This window comes from Carettochelys insculpta, chromosome 32, assembly GCF_033958435.1.
Source record: "Carettochelys insculpta isolate YL-2023 chromosome 32, ASM3395843v1, whole genome shotgun sequence".
Taxonomy (NCBI): domain Eukaryota; kingdom Metazoa; phylum Chordata; order Testudines; family Carettochelyidae; genus Carettochelys; species Carettochelys insculpta.
The window spans coordinates 6441531-6460907 of record NC_134168.1 but is presented as its reverse complement, the minus strand read 5'-3'; the positions used below and the strand labels follow the sequence as shown (position 1 = coordinate 6460907).

At 43.1% G+C, this 19377-nt stretch overlaps 1 protein-coding gene across 1 annotated transcript; it reads left to right on the top strand.

The window, feature by feature from the left end:
• The first annotated feature begins 550 nt into the window (after positions 1-550).
• LOC142004804 (olfactory receptor 10A4-like) lies at positions 551-14302 on the top strand. The gene is made up of 2 exons (XM_074982493.1): positions 551-874; positions 13352-14302. The coding sequence occupies exons 1-2, from the start codon at positions 551-553 to the stop codon at positions 14300-14302; spliced, it is 1275 nt and encodes a 424-aa protein (XP_074838594.1).
• Positions 14303-19377: the final 5075 nt, after the last annotated feature.

Genomic DNA, 19377 nt, shown 5'->3' with positions numbered 1-19377 from the left:
AGGATTGGTATACTGAAAATTCCCATGGAAATTGTATTTTCCAGCCAGCTCTGCATTTACTGCAATGGTTGTTCTGAGGAAAGAGTTGTGTTAAAAAGAAACTCATGGGATCTTTACAAGGGAAAAAGCAATAGGACAGGTTTATTAAGAATACAATAGATAAGCAGATAACATATACTAACATATGCTTACATAGACACACACAGGTCTTGCCAGCTGATTTTTATAGCGACCAGACTGTTGCCTTAATTATCCTGGTGGCTAAAAAATGTGAGGGAGGTGCGGGGTTCTATTGAGCTGGATCAAGTCTCCAGTGGCAGGATGATCCTGGTCCTTTTAGGGAAGCTACCCTCCTCTTATAATAGCTCTTCTTCAACAGGGTCAGGAAGTTTTAAATCACCATGCGGTTTTTCTGATGGATGTGCATTACCTCCGGTTGTCCTTGTTCCTTATCTTTTCATTTTGCCTTGCTAAGCTGGTTTCATGCCTCTTCCCTCAGGGCCCTGGGTTGTCCATCTGGCTTGGTGACAGCCTTTGTCCTATGGTAAATATGGGACACCAGTATTCAGGGGCTTCATGGGTCATCAGCATCTCAGTGGAAGTAGCTCAGACCACTTGGATCTTCAGCCTGCCCTTCTGCGGCTCTAACCGAATCCAACACTTCTTCTGCGACATCCCAGCAGTGCTGAAGATGGCATGTGCCGACACCTCCAAAACCAAGATTATGATCTCAACTACGGCAGGGCTGTTCATCATAAACAATTTGTTCATGATAATCCTGTCCTACATCTGCATTATCTCCAACATTCTCAAGCTGCTGTCAGCAGAGGGAAGGCTTAAGGCCTTCTCCACCTGTTCTGCCTTCCTCATGGTGGTGAGTTTGTTGTATGGCACTGCTCTTGTCATCTACCTAGTGCCTAAGTCAGGCCCCAATCTAGAGAGTGATTTAATTATTTGCCTCATGAATACCATCCTGTCACCTCTGTTGAATCCAATGATAGACACTCTAAGGAACAAATAGGTGAAGGGAGCTTTTAGAAAAAACTGTAGAGAAGAGCTTCTATTCACACAACTGTAGAAATTAAAGAGTGAACAACAGAATTAGTCAAAACATGTTGTTGAATTTCTTATAATGCTTCCTGCTTTTTTAATTCTGATTTTGCCATTTGACATGTTCTAAATGGGTCAAGAGAATGGAAAGAAACTTTTCTTACTAGCCCTTCTCCTTACCCTCAATGCACGAGAGAGTTTGTCTGCTTTTTTATCTCTTTGACCAAGAGTTCCTTCTTAATGGTAAGAACTAGGGCTACCAAAATTGGTATACAGTTCCTTCCAATCACAACTTCAAGCAAAGTCAGGATTTTGTTGTGCCAGGAAAATGGGATGTACTCAAAAAGGGATTGCTTCTCATAAAACCAAACAGAAAACAGACAAAACGACCACAATAAGTACAGTCCTCAAAACCGTCATAACTGAACAAATGTTGAGAGACTGAGCCAAGATGAGTCATGAAAACAGGACAAACCTGGAATAGGATTGCATTCCTATAAACCTTCCAGACAAAAATTGGAACACAGACATGTGAAGCAGTGCTCTGTTTTGGGAGAACTATATCCATGCTTAAGGTTTGAAAACGGGAAGAAAATATTACTGGAAACCAAATTAACCATAGCCTTTTTTGTTAAACCATCTAGGCTAGGTCTACACTAGAGAGTTTTGTGGACAGAAAGGGAGTGACTATGCACTTAAAATAGTCTGCCAACAGATTCTCGACAGACGTCTGCTTTTGCATTGACAGTATTATCCCTTTAAAATTTGAGGCACAACAATCTCTTGACAGAGTACCATTGACAGATGCGCAATACAGACCCCTCTGTTGATGGAATGGACTTCCAGTTGACCAGTAGCACTCTTGGCAGACCTGCCATTCCTCTTTCTTGGAGCAGAAGGCAGTGCAGTCTGGCAGTTCTCTGTCAACGGATCAAGTTGTGTGTAGAGGCAACTTTGTTGACAGAGGTTCTGTCGAGAATTCACAGTCGACAGTGCCTTCTGTCGACAGCTGAGTCTAGTGTAGACACAGCCATCATATCACCAGCCATGTCTGTGTTTGCTAATAGGCCACTATTGTTGCTATGATATTTAGTACATGAGGATTGTGTCTTTGTTAAATGAATGTATGAGGGACACAGTCTGGTATATTAATTCTTAGTATAACTCAACTCAGGAAATACTTACTCATATGTAACATTGTCCAGCTGACACTGTAGAATCTCAAAGATAGAAGAGTTCTGCTCTGACTCTTGTGAAAATGGCATTAAAAGTCTTTTCCTGTCTTTAACAAGTTCCTTGGGAGCTCCTTTATTCAAAGCACATCTAAATGTCATCCTAGTAGTATCTTACCACTCTTACAAAAGATCACGACCGATAAAATGAGATTTTGAAGACAAGGAAGGTGAGATACATACCTATTGTCGGCAAGAGAAACAGAAGCTGGTCCAGGAAAACTTACTACCTCACCCCATTTGTCCTGCCAATGAATCTGACTAAGTGGGTCTCTGCCCATGAAAGCTTATTCTCCAATATGTCTGATAGTCTACAAGGTGCTACAGGACTTCTCGTTGTTTTTGCGGATACACACTAAAGTGGCTGCCCCTCTGATACTTTGCTCAGTAGCTTCACATAACTAAATAAACTGACAGTGACCTTCCACAAATCACTAATATGCTCAGTATATTACATAACAGACTGTTGTTCCCTTTAGGTGGGAATAAGCCCTTCTAGGAGTGTGTGTGCAGGAACCAGTACCATCATCTCCTCTTGCTAAGGTCCCAATGGTCAGGCTCATGACTTGAAGTAGGAAAAACAGAGCTACATCCAAGTAGCCAGCAGAGAGTCTACACACATTTTCCCCTTACGTTGAAGTTAACTTAGAAGTAGGGAGCCCAACTTCGCAGTCCTTACTCCATTCCTGGGAATGGAGAAGTGCCCTACTTCACAGTTGAACTTCAAAGTAGGGTACGTGTAGACCCCTAAGCAACTCCGAAGTTATTTTTGTAGAGTAGACGCAGCCAGAGAGAGACGTGCCACCAGGAGAGATCCAAGACAGGTCTGTGCAGTATGTGGTGCATTGGGACTAGTGCTGACCCACGAGGAGAACATTCCTGAATGTGCCTCCCTGGTCCCAGCAGTGCAGGGACTTCCACGGCTGAGCTGGGGAATTGGAACCCGGCAACCTGAGACCATCCTACAGGGCTGTCCCTGCGGCTCAGCTCCCCCTAGTTCCATGTGGAAGTATTGCTAGCAGCACTGACTAAGGGGGAAGGTGCCCCACGCTGAGCCCCGCACCCCACTCCTGTTAACACATCCCCTTCTATGGCCAGTGCACTGTGGTCTGGAGGTGAGGACTTCTGGGTTCCGTTCCCAGCTGTGGCACAATGGTTAAAGTGGGTGGGACTGGGAGTCACAGCTGCTGGGTTCTCACCGTGGTTCTTGGAGAAGAGTGCATCCCACTGTCTGAGCCTCAGGGACCTGGCGTCATGAGCCCTGGGCCTTGTTCCTTCCCCTAGTACTGACTCATTGTGTTGTGTTGCCTGGAACACATCGTTCCTCCTGCCATACAAAGGAAATATCATATAGTTTATCACAGTTAGGAAATCCCATGCTGAGTTTCACGTAAAACACACACAATGGTGATGATACAACTCTGTGTGAGATGACTGACCTCATGGATTTTGTTTTGTTGCAGCTTGAAGCAGGGCTGTTCTTTCCCCATGAACATTATCAGATATTTCCTCAGGGGATCTGGTCCCAAAATCCAGTGAATGAAACAAAAATACCTCTGTTTCCTTCTACACATAGAGCACCCACAACCCAGAGATGGAATTACTCTTCTCAAGTAACGTAGGCTAAAAACAAATGTCATAAACCCCCCAGCCATTCTCTCATTGAAGTCTACCCCTGTGTCTTCATGAGCCTCTTCCTTTCGCATGTTATCTGAGCAGGTTTGAAATATGATAATGAGGTGCTGTAATGAGTATGCAGCACCTCATTATCATAATGGCAGCCATGGTGATTTGAAAGTGCAGCTTTTTGAATTGCGCGCCGTCCGTGGAGATGAGACCTTAGAAGGGGCTTTTGAAAACTGGGGGGACCATTTGGAAGGTCCCATCTCCACGTGCAGCACACGATTCAAAAAGCTGCACTTTCAAATCGCCACAGCCGCCATTATGCTAGTGACACTAATCAAAAGAGACATTACTCCTTATGGTGAGTACACTTCTTTTATTTAAGGGCAACCCGCCAATAACAAAACAAAAGAAAGAAATCAAAATTCTTTCTGAAAAAATGGTTTGTGCAGATTTCATTTCAATGAGACACCCTTGAAAGAAACTGAAATTTTGAGACACAGTGACACAAATAATTCCTTCCCTGGTTCAAACCACGTGTTAATGTGTTGAATTTGAATATAAAAGAGAGTTCAGCAGCCTCTCTTTCCAAACAGCTGTTAAAGTTCCTTTTCAGTAAAACACAGACTTTCAGGTCATTAAGAGTATGGCCCAATCCAGTAAAGTGCTGGCTGACCGGCTTGTGAATCAGGAGTGTTTTTATGCCTGTTTTATGCCCATTAATTCATTGTCTAAGAGAGTTTGACGTTTGTCCAATATACAAAGCGTGTGGGCATTGTCTGACGGCAATTTTTTGAGTCACTATAAGGACTCTTTTACATGCTTTGCTTTATCTAATTCTTTACTTCTCCCCGCCTTCTTCTGCCCCTCTGCTCTCTGATTTGCTCACCTTGATCATTTTTTTTTCTGATTTGTCAACCTTGATCACTATTTTTGGTGCTCTGTGCCTTAAATATAGAGTCTGCTCTGGTATTTCTATGGCCTGAAGAAGTGGGTCTGTCCTACGAAAGCTCATCACCTAATAAATGATTTGATTAGTCTTTAAAGTGCTACCGGACTGCTTTTTTGTTTTGATAGTATAGAGACTAGCACGGCTCTCTCTCTGTTACTATTCAATGATATTAATGATACAACTCCCTGTGAAATGACTGACCTCATGGATTTTGGTTGCTTGCATTCTGAGGCAGGGCTGTTCTTTCCCTATGGAAAATTGGCAGAAATTTCCTCAGGAGATCTGGTCCCAGAAGCCAGTGAATGAGATAAAAACACCTTTGTTTCCTTCTATACTTATAGCGCCCGCAGCCCAGAGATAGAATTACTCTTCTTAATCAAGGTAGGCTAAAAATGAATGTCTTGAGCCCCTCAACCGTTCTCTCACAAGTCTGTGGGCCTTCTGACCCAGTCTACAAATAGAGAAAAATCATGTCATTGGCTCGTCATCTGAATTTTCTATACATGAGCAGAGAACCTGAATGTGTCATGGAGCACATGGATTTTCTCTGTATTCACATCCATCCATTTATCTATCTATCTTAGACAAATCCTTCTGGCTAACTGTGTATCAGCCTATCTATTTATCCATTGCTCTGGAATCTACCATTCTGAATTCTACTAATTTAACAATCCATGAGTTAGGTCTTCAGCAGTGTCATGCTCATTTACATTAAGTAGATTTCTTTTTGCAGAATTCCATCATGCCAACCAGAGTGATAGATGGGTGTCAGCCAAGCTCACCACCGTGCCATAATTCTAATCATTGCGTTTGTTGTTGTTTTGCTATAGATGGTGTGTATTCGCTTCTCTCTTTTCATACATTGTTCCCCAAACTACATCATCTTCCTTTGAATCTGAGTGGAAATGTTTCATGAGGTGTGTTTTGAGTACTGATCTGAAAACGGTTGGTTGGGTTAAATTAAATGGTGTCTCCACCAGCTGAGTTCACCACAACCCTCTCTCCACAGAATGACAAGTATCAGGGAGGTAGCCGTGTTAGTCAGTATCTTCGGGAACAACAAGAAGTCCTGTGGCTCCTTAGAGACTAACATATTTTGGAGGATAAGCTTTTGTGGGGAAAGTCTGTGGGTCTTTGCCCATGAATGATTATGCTCCAAGATATCTGTTAGTCTATAAGGTGTCATAGGACTTCTTGTTGTTCTGTACAGAATGTGTTCTTCTTTCATGGCTGTCATGTTCTACTGTATGTAATACGTGTAACCAAACACTTTGAAGAGCCCTGGAAATTACACACAACTGCCAGTGACAAGAATCAACAGAGACATTATTCGTTATGGTGAGTACATTTCTTCCTTTATTTAGAGCCAGCTGTCCAAAAAATAAAGAAATAAATCAAAACCCCTGCTGAGAAAATGGTTTATGCAGGTTTTATTTCAATGAGAAACCTTGAAAGAAATCAAAATGTTTTCTGAATAAACGAGTTCATTTCAATTAATGCTTTGTCTCAAAATATGATGTTGGCAGCAGTTTTCAAATTCCATTCCATTTCATATTACCTCTTCTAAGCCACCGTTAGAGGTATTTTTTCTATTTTTGCTATTCCAGCTTCTCATAGAGATTTGGGATGCAAAATTAATATTGGAAAACGAGCTGATATACCTATTATTTCTTGGGTCCGTAACCCACTTTTTTAAATGAAAGGCCGATATCCCTGCTTTATTTAAATTATTGTATATTTTCAAAACCATAATATTATTTATAAAGAGTTATTCTTTATTTTGAATTTCTTAATAAATTTATTGATAAATATTTGCAATTTTTCATTATTTTCAAATGAGAATTTCAGTAACTGTAATCTTTTTCTTCAGGACTAATAATTTTTATCATTTGCTATATTTTAACAAAAAAAAGTGCTACAGTCAATTTGTTTTCCAATAACTTTTTTCTTCTAGTTTTCGAACCTTAGCCATTGATTTAACTCTTCCCACACAGAGCATGACATGAAATATCTTTTTTTCTCACTTTTGTGTAAGGTTCATTGAGAAGCATCATATTTGGTAATGTGGAATAAATTAACATTCCCTATAGCTATGGCCACACTTGGCCAAAACTTTGAAATGGTCATTCAAATGGCCATTTTGAAGATTACTAATGAGGCGCTGAATTGAATACTCAGTGCCTCATTAGCATTAGGATGCTTCTGTCCATGCTTTCAAATGCTCGGCACGGCTACACAGGGGTTCTCTTTGAAAGGACCCTGCACATTTTGAAATCCCCTTATTCTGCTCAGCTGAACAGAATAAGGGAATTTTGGAAAGTGCGGGAACCTTTCGAAAAGGACCCCTGAGCCATGGGCGTTCGAAAGTGGGGCTTTCAAATTGCTGAGGCCGGAAGCATCCTAATGCTAATGAGGCGCTGAATATTTAATTCAGCACCTCGTTAGTAATCTTCGAAATGGTCATTTGCATGGTCATTTCAAAGTTTTGGCCAAGTGTGGCCACAACCTATAAGAAAGAATGAAAGAAAGGAAGAAAGATATTTTTAAAATTATTCTCATACAGACAGAAAGATAATGAAGAACAGAACCTCTGTTGTGGGAAAATGAAATATATATATATATATATATAGAGAGAGAGAGAGAGAGATCTATATATATATCTATATATATAGATAGATATAGATATATATGGGTGGTATAAACTCATGTAGATCTCATACCATCAATTGGTTAGATTCCAAACTCTTGGGCTACATCTACACTCCAGTGATCATTCAAAAAACATCCTTTTGGAAGACCTCTTCCAAAAAACCTTCTTTTGATAGGTTACGCCCACACACAAAAACAGATCAAAAATCAATCTACTATTTCTGTAGAAATCGGCCATGCCATGGTTGATCTTTTCAAAAAAGTGGGTCAGAAATTTCTGCGGATTAGAAAATCTGGTGCCATGGAGGACTGCTCTTTCAAAAAAAGTGACCCTAGGGCATCTACACGTTTTTTATCTGAAAGAATATTTGGGAAAAAGTAGGTTTCTCTCGTCCAGCAGTGGATGAGGGCCTCATAAGAACATAAGAACATAAGAATGGCCATACTGGGTCAGACCAAAGGTCCATCAAGCCCAGCATCCCATCTGCCGACGGTGGCCAATGCCAGGCGCCCCAGAGAAGGAGAACAGAAGACAAGTGATTTATCTCCTGCCATCCATCTCCTGCCCTTGTTATGAAGGCTAGGGCACCATACTTTATCCCTGGCTAATAGCCATTTATGGACCTGACCTGCAAAAATTTATCAAGCTCTTTTTTAAACCCTAATAGAGTCCTGGCCTTCACAGCCGCCTCGGGCAAGGAGTTCCACAGGTTGACTGTGCGCTGTGTGAAGAAAAATTTCCTTTTATTAGTTTTGAACCCACTACCCATCAATTTCATTTGGTGTCCCCTAGTTCTTGTATTATGGGAAAAGGTAAATAATTTTTCTATATTCACTTTCTCCACACCATTCATGATTTTATATACCTCTATCATATCGCCCCTCAATCGCCTCTTTTCCAAACTGAAAAGTCCCAGTCTCTCTAGCCTCTCCCCATATGGGACCCTTTCCAAGCCCCTAATCATCTTAGTCGCCCTTTTCTGAACCTTTTCTAATGCCAATATATCTTTTTTGAGGTGAGGAGACCACATCTGCACGCAGTACTCGAGATGTGGGCGTACCATAGTTTTATATAGGGGAAGTATGATATCTTTTGTCTTATTATCGATCCCTTTTTTAATAATTCCTAACATCCTATTTGCCTTACTAACTGCCGCTGCACACTGCGTGGATGTCTTCAGAGAACTATCCACTATAACTCCAAGATCCCTTTCCTGATCTGTCGTAGCTAAATTTGACCCCATCATGTAGTACGTGTAATTTGGGTTATTTTTTCCAACATGCATTACCTTACACTTACCCACATTAAATTTCATTTGCCATTTTGCTGCCCAATCACTCAGTTTGCTGAGATCTTTTTGTAGTTCTTCACAATCCCTTTTGGTTTTGACTGTCCTGAACAACTTGGTGTCATCTGCAAACTTTGCCACCTCACTGCTTACCTCATTTTCCAGATCATTGATGAACAAGTTGAACAGGATCGGTCCCAGGACTGAGCCCTGGGGAACACCACTAGTTACCCCCCTCCATTGTGAAAATTTACCATTTATTCCCACCCTTTGTTTTCTGTCTTTTAACCAATTCCCGATCCATGAAAGGACCTTTCCTCCTATCCCATGACCACCTAATTTACATAAAAGCCTTTGGTGTGGGACCGTGTCAAAGGCTTTCTGGAAATCTAGGTATATTATGTCCACTGGGTGCCCCTTGTCCGCATGTTTATTAACCCCTTCAAAGAATTCTAATAGATTAGACAGACACGACTTCCCTCTGCAGAAACCATGCTGACTTTTGCCCAACAATTCGTGCTCTTCTATGTGCCTTGCAATTTTACTCTTTACTAGTGTTTCTACTAATTTGCCTGGTACTGATGTTAAACTTATCGGTCTATAATTGCCAGGATCTCCTCTAGAGCCTTTTTTAAATATTGGTGTTATATTGGCCGTCTTCCAGTCATTTGGTACCAAAGTGGATTTAAAGGATAGGTTACAAACCACTGTTAATAACTCCGCAATTTCACATTTGAGTTCTTTCAGAACCCTTGGGTGAATGCCATCTGGTCCTGGGGACTTGTTACTATTCAGCTTATCAATTAATTCCAAAACCTCCTCTAATGTCACTTCAATCTGAGTGAGTTCCTCAGATTTGTCGCCTAAAAAGGCTGGCTCAGATTTAGGAACCTCTGTAACATCTTCAGCCGTGAAGACTGAAGCAAAGAAATCATTTAATCGCTCCGCAATGGCACTGTCTTCCTTGATCGCTCCTTTTATATCTTTATCATCCAAGGGCCCCACTGCTTTTTTAGCAGGCTTCCTGCTTCTAATGTATTTAAAAAACATTTTACTATTGTTTTTTGAATTTTTGGCTAGCTGTTCCTCAAACTCTTTTTTGGCTTTTCTTACTACATTATGACAGTTAATTTGGGAGTGTTTATGTTCCTTTCTATTTTCCTCACTAGGATTTGACTTCCACTTTTTAAAAGCTGCCCTTTTCTCTCTCACTGCCTTTTTAACATGGCTGTTTAGCCATGGTGGTTCTTTGTTAGGTCTCTTACTGTGTTTTTTTATTTGGGGTATACATTTAAGTTGGGCCTCTAGTATGGTGTCTTTAAACAGTTTCCATGCAGCTTCCAGGGATTTTAGTTTAATTACTCTACCTTTTAGTTTCTGTTTAACTAGCTTCCTCATTTTAGTGTAATTCCCCTTTTTGAAATTAAATGCCAGAGTGTTTGACCGCTGCGGTGTTCTTCCCAACACAGGAATATTAAAAGTTATTATATTGTGGTCACTATTTCCAAGCGGTCCAGTAACAGTTACCTCTTGGACCAGATCCTGCGTTCCAGTCAAGACTAGATCGAGAATCGACTCTCCCCTTGTGGGTTCCTGTACTAGCTGCTCCAAGAAGCAGTCATTTAAGGCATCAAGAAATTTAATCTCTGAATCCCGTCCTGAGGTGACATGCACCCAATCAATATGGGGATAATTGAAATCTCCTATTATTACTGTGTTTTTTATTTTGATAGCCTCTCTAATCTCCCTCATCATTTCAGCATCACTATCACTGTCCTGGTTAGGTGGTCGGTAATATATTCCTAATGCCATATTCATATTAGAGGAATGAATTGTTATCCATAATGATTCTATGGAACATTTTGATTCCTTTAGGATTTTTACTTCATTTGATTCTATATTATCCTTCACATATAGTACCACTCCGCCACCCGCACGACCTGTTCTGTCTTTCCGATATAATTTATATCCCGGTATGATAGTGTCCCACTGATTGTCCTCATTCCACCATGTTTCTGAGATGCCTATTATGTCAACTTCCTCCTTTGATATGAGGTACTCCAGTTCACCCATCTTATTAGACAGACTCCTAGCATTAGTGTAAAAGCATGTTAGAAAACTACCACTATTTATATGTCCGCCTTTCACAGACGTGGTGGATTTTTTTATGCACGATTGTTTCACATCTGATCTTGCCCATATATTATTTCCCACGTTCCCTATCTGACTAACTTCTAGGGAATCCCTGTCTATGGAGCCTCGTGTAAGAGAAGTCTCCGTCCGATCCAGGTGCTCCCCCGCACCAATCGGCTTTCCCCCACCTCTTAGTTTAAAAACTGCTCTATGTCCTTTTTAATGTTTAATGCCAGCAGTCTGGATCCACCTTGATTTAGGTGGAGCCCATCCTTCCTGTATAGGCTCCCCCTACCCCAAAAGTGTCCCCAGTTCCTAATAAATCTAAACCCCTCTTCCCTACACCATCGTCTCATCCACGCATTGAGACTCTGAAGTTCTGCCTGTCTATCTGGCCCTGCGCGTGGAACTGGAAGCATTTCAGAGAATGCCACCAAAGATGTTCTGGATTTCAGTCTCCTTCCTAGTAACCTAAATTTGGCCTCCAGAACATCTCTTCTACCCTTCCCTATGTCATTGGTACCAACATGTACCACGACGACCGGCTCCTCCCCAGCACTGCCCATAAGTCTGTCTAGATGCCTCGAGAGATCCGCAACCTTCGCACCAGGCAGGCAAGTCACCATACGGTTCTCCCGGTCATCACAAACCCAACTATCTATATTTCTAATGATCGAATCCCCCACTACTAAAACCTGCTTCTTCCTAACAGCTGGCGCTCCCTCCCCCGGAGAAGTATCCTCGGCACGAGAGGATACAACATCACCCTCTGGAAGGAGGGTCCCAACTACGGGATGGTTTCCCTCTGCTCCCCTTGACTGCTCTCCTTCCCTGAGCCTTTCATCCTCCGTAACAGCCTCAGGACTGTCAGATTGGAGGTGGGACAGCCCTACTATGTCCCGGAAAGTCTCATCCACAAACACCTCTGCCTTCCTTAGCTCCTCCAGTTCAGCCACCCTGGCCTCCAAAGCACGCACTCGGTCTCTGAGGGCCAGGAGCTCCTTGCATCGAGCGCACACATACGCCACCCGCCCACAGGGTAGGTAGTCATACATACTGCACTCGACACAATAAACAGGATAGCCCCCACTCTGCTGCTGGGCTTCTGCCTCCATTTCCTACTCTAGTTATATACGAGGGTTAATTAAATGTTTCAGATAGAGGTTGTTATAAAGGATTTAGTTTAAGGGCAACAGAAGTAAGTCACTGGCTCCCTCCAAGCTCCCCCTCTAAACTCCCCTCTCCAAACTCCCTCCTGTTAGCACGCACCCTGTTTGCCAGCACCCGGTCGCAAAGCTCCCTGGTCGCTTACTAGCAGGGTTTAAGTGCTCAGCCTCCCTGATAGCTCCTCCCTCTGCCTACAGCTCAGCCAATCAGCACACGGTGTTTCAATTCAAACCTAATCAGCTTCCAACTGCCTGCCTGCCTGCCTGCCTGAGCACACGGCCTTTCAAACAAACAAACAAACACACACTCAGCTCAGCACTCCAAACAAACAAACTCCAAACTCCAAACAAACACACAAGCCCAAAACCTCCAAATATAAGCAGCCACTTACCCCAAGGTGCTTTAGTTTGCTCCTTCCTTCCTTCTCCTCCTCCAGGAGAGCCTCTCCAAACTCCCTCCTGTTAGCACGCACCCTGTTTGCCAGCACCCGGTCGCAAAGCTCCCTGGTCGCTTACTAGCAGGGTTTAAGTGCTCAGCCTCCCTGATAGCTCCTCCCTCTGCCTACAGCTCAGCCAATCAGCACACGGTGTTTCAATTCAAACCTAATCAGCTTCCAACTGCCTGCCTGCCTGCCTGCCTGAGCACACGGCCTTTCAAACAAACAAACAAACACACACTCAGCTCAGCACTCCAAACAAACAAACTCCAAACTCCAAACAAACACACAAGCCCAAAACCTCCAAATATAAGCAGCCACTTACCCCAAGGTGCTTTAGTTTGCTCCTTCCTTCCTTCTCCTCCTCCAGGAGAGCCTCTCCAAACTCCCTCCTGTTAGCACGCACCCTGTTTGCCAGCACCCGGTCGCAAAGCCTCCAGAAAGAGTTCCACATTCTTGCGATTAAATATGGAGAGAATGCATTTTGGAGTGTAGATACTCCGGCGGATTTTTCGAAAGACCCACAACTTTTTTGAAATTACTCAATAGTGTAGACTATCCTTGCAGATCAACTGTAGGTCCACCGATGTCAAAGTGGTCACATTTTCATCATATCCACATTGGGCACTGTTTGAATGACTTCAAACAGTAATACCTGTTTTAAAATAAAGATGTTTGGGCTCCGTTACATATTAATATACAGAAATGCAGCCCATTTAGTCTGAAAAGTGCCCATGGGAAAGAAAGCTGTTTGAAAAACTTGGTTCCCATCCACAAGTTTGGTATTCCTCAAATTTAACCTCTGTTGTTATCCCTACAGATGAGCTCCTCTCAAAGGGAGTACAGAGAGAACCAGACCATCTCTGATGTGTTCATCCTGGTGGGGTTTTCACACCTTAACGAGCTGCAGATCCTTCTGTTTGTGGTGCTTCTGGTTATTTACCTGCTTGCCCTCATGGGGAACCTGCTCATCATCCTCCTGATACAGCTGAACTCCTCTCTTCACACACCAATGTATTTCTTCCTGGTGCACCTGTCTGTTGTGGAAATCTGCTACACCACCAGTGTGTTCCCTCAGCTGCTGGTTCACCTTCTGGTGAAGGAAAAGACCATCTCCATTGTGGGATGTGCTGCCCAGATGGTCGTTATAACCATAACAAGCCTCACGGAAGGCTGCCTCCTCACAGCCATGTCATACGACCGCTACATGGCCATATGTCATCCATTGCATTACACAACCACCATGAGCGGTAGGGTGTGTGCTGTTCTTGCAGGGGCTTCATGGTTGATCAGCATCTTGGTGGAAATAGCTCAGACCACATGGCTCTTCAGCCTGCCCTTCTGTGGCTCCAACAACCTCCACCACTTCTTCTGTGATCTACCACCGATCATGGAGGTGGCCTGCGTCAATACCTCCAATTATGAGATCTTGCTCTTGACTGTGTCTGTCTTGTTCATCCTAGGCCCTTTCTTGTTGATAATCCTCTCCTACATCCTCATTATCTCCACCATCTTCAAGGTGCCATCGCCGGAGGGAAGGCGTAAAGCCTTGTCCACCTGCTCCTCCCACATCATGCTGGTGACAATCTTCTATGGAACTCCCCTTTTCACCTACCTGATGCCCAAATCTAGCTCCATCCCAGAGAGTGATCAACTGATTTCCCTCATCAACTCAATTTTGATACCACTGTCCAATCCCGTAATATACACTCTGAGGAACAAAGAGGTGAAGGCAGCCTTAAGAAAAACCTTGGCGAGGAGCATCTTTTGACACAACTGGATAAATAAGAAAGTGGAAATTAGAGTTAATTGAAAAAGGCAATGATGGAAAAGTGCCAACTCTTTCTGTAAGTTACTCCTGATGCCTGTCACTTTTGGCTACGTCTACACTAGTGAGTTCTTTCAAAAAAGCTGGGGCTCTTTCGAAAAATCCCACGGTGCATCTACACATTAGGTCTTGGTCTACATGGCACAGCTATCCTGGCAGATCCATGCTAATGAGCATTCTGAAAATAGCAAATGGCCATTCATTAGCATGGTCCCACAGCTCATTAGCATAGCCCCATGAAAGCTTGTTCACACCAGCAGTAGAGAGGTCAAGTGGACATGCTCCTGCGGGCAATAAGCCCCTCTGTCATCAGATACTTATGCCTGAATCAGATTCATGTCCACACGGCCTCTTTACTGCCGGCACCCCCCGCCAAGACTGAGCTCTCACGTGGCTATGCTAATGAGCTAGGGCACCATGCTGATAAGCAGCCATTTGCAATTTTGAGGTGACTCATTAACATGGGAAAGCCCACCATGTAGACCCAGCGGAAATGTATTCTTTCAATATGAAATTGGAAGAATGTGGACCTTTCTCCGGTGGCCCTCTTTTGTTCCCAGATGAAGAAGAGTGACTTTTTTCTGAAAGATTCTTTTGGAATAATATAGTGTAGCTTGCCCAGTGGCCCTTTTTCCAAAACAGCAGTCCTCATGGTGCTGGATTTTTTGATCTGCAGCATTTCCTATCCTGTTCCTTCAGAAGGGCGGCCAGGGTGTGGCCTCTCTTTAGTGAAAGAGCGGATTGATATTTTGATTCACTTTAGTGTGTGTGGACATGATCTTTTGCAAGAAGGGATCTTCCAAAAATACTTCTTTCAAAGGACCATTATAGTGTCGCTCAAGACAATGTAGTTAATTTTTTTTCAATTCAAAAACTCTGCTATTTTCCAAATGTTTCTTTCTTATTAGAGGTTTGCTCACCATGTAATAATATTGCACCAAATCCTTGTGTATATGGTACCTATTTGCATAACTGTACAATAACTTTTATTTGCATATTCTCATAATATTCGTTTGCTTGTCTGCATGTATAACTGCCTGTGTATAATAAACACCCCCTTTAAATGGCTCCATATTGTTTTTCCCTAAATATCTTGCTAATGCATTTATAGGAAACTTAAAGCATTGAAATGTTCTACACAGGGAAGTAGTGGAGTCTCCATCCCTGGAGGTGTTTAAGTCTCACCTCAACAAAGCCCTGGTGGGGCTGATCTGATGGGTTTCGTCCTGCTTAGAGCAGGTGGCTGGACTCGATGGCTTTTTTTAGGTTTCTTCCAGCTCTATTGTTCTATGATTCTATGCAAACTCTGATCTCTACTGGCTAGCAATTTGTGATGAGTTGTATTATTTCTCTATGGTATCATTTGCTAGCTTATTTAAAGTGATATTCTTGGCAAGATAAGTAATGCGTTTTTTTTTTTTTGGATAAAGGTAAGAATGACCGTGCCTACACTAGCCCCAAACTTCGAAATGGCCATGCAAATGGCCATTTCGAAGTTTACTCATGAAGTGCTGAAATGCATATTCAGTGCTTCATTAGCATGCGGGTGGCCGCGGCGCTTCGAAATTGACGCGCCTCGCCGCCACGCAGCTCGTCCCAACGGGGCTCCTTTTCGAAAGGACCCCGCCTACTTCGAAGTCCCCTTATTCACATCTGCTCATAGGAATAAGGGGACTTCGAAGTAGGCGGGGTCCTTTCGGAAAGGAGCCCCATCTGGACGAGCCGCGCGGCAGCGAGCTGCATCAATTTCGAAGCGCCGCGGCCGCCCACATGCTAATGAAGTGCTGAATATTCATTTCCGCACTTCATTAGTAAACTTCGAACTGGCCACTTGCATGGCAATTTCGAAGTTTGGGGCTACTGTAGACACGGCCAGTGAGAAATATAGACTGATAAAAGTACCATTTATCTGAGAAATTTAGAAAAAGAGTGGCCCAGGGCAATATGTCTTTCAAACTACAAAATCATGAATTAAAAAATGTATGCATTATGTTATTGATGCTTCTACAGGTGTAGTGTACAGGTCAGGTGAAATCTCCGTATTAACATGTTGAATAAAAACCAGGGAACAGGGAAGAGAATGAAGCGACTGAGAATGGAAAAATGTATATATAAAAAGTAGCTCAAGTTTGGAGAAATGCTGGACCCGGAGCCAAAGAATGAGACCAAAGATCCAGAGCAGGAGATCTGGGAGGTGATGACCATCATGGAAGACTAAGGGACGTGTTAGTGGAATGTCCTATCTTGGATCCATGTACCTATTTTTCATGTCTGTTATTATTTGTCAAGAGGAAAATTATTTACAGACAAGACTGAGAGACCTAGGTTTGTTTAGCTTACAAAAGAGAAGACTGAGATGTGGCATGATAGTGGTTTGCAAATACCTAACAGAGGGTTACAAGGAGGAGCGATGAAGATTGTTCTCCTTGTCCTTTGAGGATAAGACAAGAAGCAATGGGCTCAAACTGTAGCAAAGAAGGTTGAGGTTGGGCATCAGGAAAAACTTTCTAACTAGCAGGGTTTTTGAACACTGGAATAAATTGCCTAGGGAGGGTGTGGAATCTCCATCCCTGGAGATATTTAAGAGCAGGTTAGATATATATCAGTCAGGGATGGTCTAGACCTTGATAGGTCCTGCCATGAGGACAGGGGATTGGATTAAATGACCTCTCGAGGTCCCTTCCAGACCTAGTGTTTTATAATTGTATGATTCTATTTGTGGCACTAATTCTGTCTGTACTGAAAAAGACAAAACTGATGAAGCCTAAATTGGGTGCACACGTGCCTCAGTTTCCCACTCTAAAACAGGGTACGACCCCACACTGGCCCTCAGCTCTGATTCATTCATATTTAGCACAGGGAAGAACCTCACATGATAATCACAATCACACCCGGTGGTCTATTAGTGAGCACATCCAGGTTAAGCTCGCACACACCCATGGTGTGAATACTTGGCTGCTAGAAGAGCAGATATGGTGTACGTTTTTTGGGTTTTTTTCCCCCACAGTTCTGTTCACTCACACTAAGATCCATCCCACATGACCGAGCAATAATGTAACTAAGCATTTAGCATAAGTACATTGGAAACTTTTGAGAGGAAAGATATAATCCTTCCATAGCTGAGAACAAGCTTCAGGGAGACCTTCATGAACCACTACCTGGAATTATTTGTCCTTAACAAAGATCAGGAAGACAAGGCTTCAGAAGAAGTCACACGTATATTATATAATGGGCACTAGGGCAGCAGAAGGTGGAAGTTGAAGGGGTGGCTATGCTGTATAATGGGCACTAGGGCAGAAAGATTAGAGGTGTGGTAGGGTTAGGTAATGGTCAGACAAGAGGGTCAAGATTTTGATTTTTCCTTTGCTGAAGCTTTAGACTTCAAAGTTTGCACACAGCTGTGTGTTCCCGTGGTCTCAGAGGCAATTCCCAGCCTCAGAGCTTGTAGGAATCTTAATTAATACCAAGGGAATTTGTTATTTCTACGATGTACCAATGTGAAATGGCTAGTGCAAAATTTCTGTGTTTTGCTGGGGTGTTTTTTTCTATGTTTGTGATTGTGTCCAGGGCAGGAGATGGGCCTGGATCTGACCCGGCTCTAGGTCATTTTCCACTCATCATTGTTCACAGCAGACTTTGTTTCGGAAAAGGGCTGAGGTGTCACTGACTTGAATGGGAGGAACAGGTGTCAAATTTGCCTGCAAATTAGACCCAGGGTGTTGACTGGTGTCTGCAGAATTAGAACAGAAATAATACACCTGCATGATCCTAAACTTTTCCTCCTACACTCCTGAAGGGACATTTCATGTAGAACAAATAAGATAACACAATGGACTTTAAGCTGTCACCAAACAAGTTTTCCCTACTCAGTTGGCCCTGGAGATCATGTCTTTGGAAAACAGGAGATAATCACGCCTACTGTTCTGGGGACATTTCATGTCTTGAGATTCCATTTGTTTGTCTTTGAAAGTCATTGTTACCATATCTGGGTTTGCTTCACTGCCAGCAGTTGGGTTCCCCTATCACTGGTGTTTTCCATATGGTCAGAGAGACAGAACTGAAGGAGGAACATGACCTCTAAACCATCTAATCTCACCTCCTCCATCTGATGTTGTCTTTGGTTCCACCCCAAAAGGCCCACAGAGCCCTGTAAGCATGCATCAGACTGAACATAAAAGGGAAATTTACTTGGTGATCCCTGAACCAAGCCATTGAAATAGAGACACATCTGGGTTACTCAAAGTGTAATGTCATGCAACACTGTTAAAGAGATGAGTAAGGCATGATGAAAAGAACAAAATGTGCAAAGTTGAAATTGTATGTGTGTGTGTGTGTTTTATGACCTATGCATTGAGTATTTATCCACAGAAAAATGACAGTTGTATAGTACCAGAAGTTTTACCTGGCTTTAGTCAGGTCCTTCTGCAGCCTCAGGGAAGGGGATGACAGGAGTCACGGTAAGGTTAGGGGATCTGGGGTGGGTGAGACCAGGAGGTGTGGTGCATGAGTCACAGTAAGGAGTGAGGATGAGTGAGTCAGGATGCAGGAGGAAAGAGAGGCTAAGGCCTGGGGTGGGTCTATGTGGGTTGAGAAGTGAGGGTTATGAGATGAGGAGGTGCTCAGGGAATGGGGCAGGGTGGTGGTGGTGGTGCTGGAATGAAGGGTTGGTGGGGTGCAGAGGGGGTCTGGCCAGAAATCTGGGTGTGAGTGCTGGAGTGAGGGTTTGGGTTTAGCAGTCAGAAGTCACTGTTATGGTGTCCTGGCATGCCTTCTGCTCCATCAGCCAAGATAATCACTCATCCAAGTAGGAGCCTCCTCTGTATGTCACTTCCGCCCTGTGCAGATGGCTCATGGGACAGGATCCAAGGCAGCCCCCAGTTACCGCAGAATCAAGTAAGGATCAAAGACACCTGAGCCAGGTTTCTTGGCTATTGTCATCCTAACGTCTGGAGTAGGCCTAGAATCCTATAGTTCAGAACCTATTATCACAGTCATCACTAGATTCTACTGAACCACCC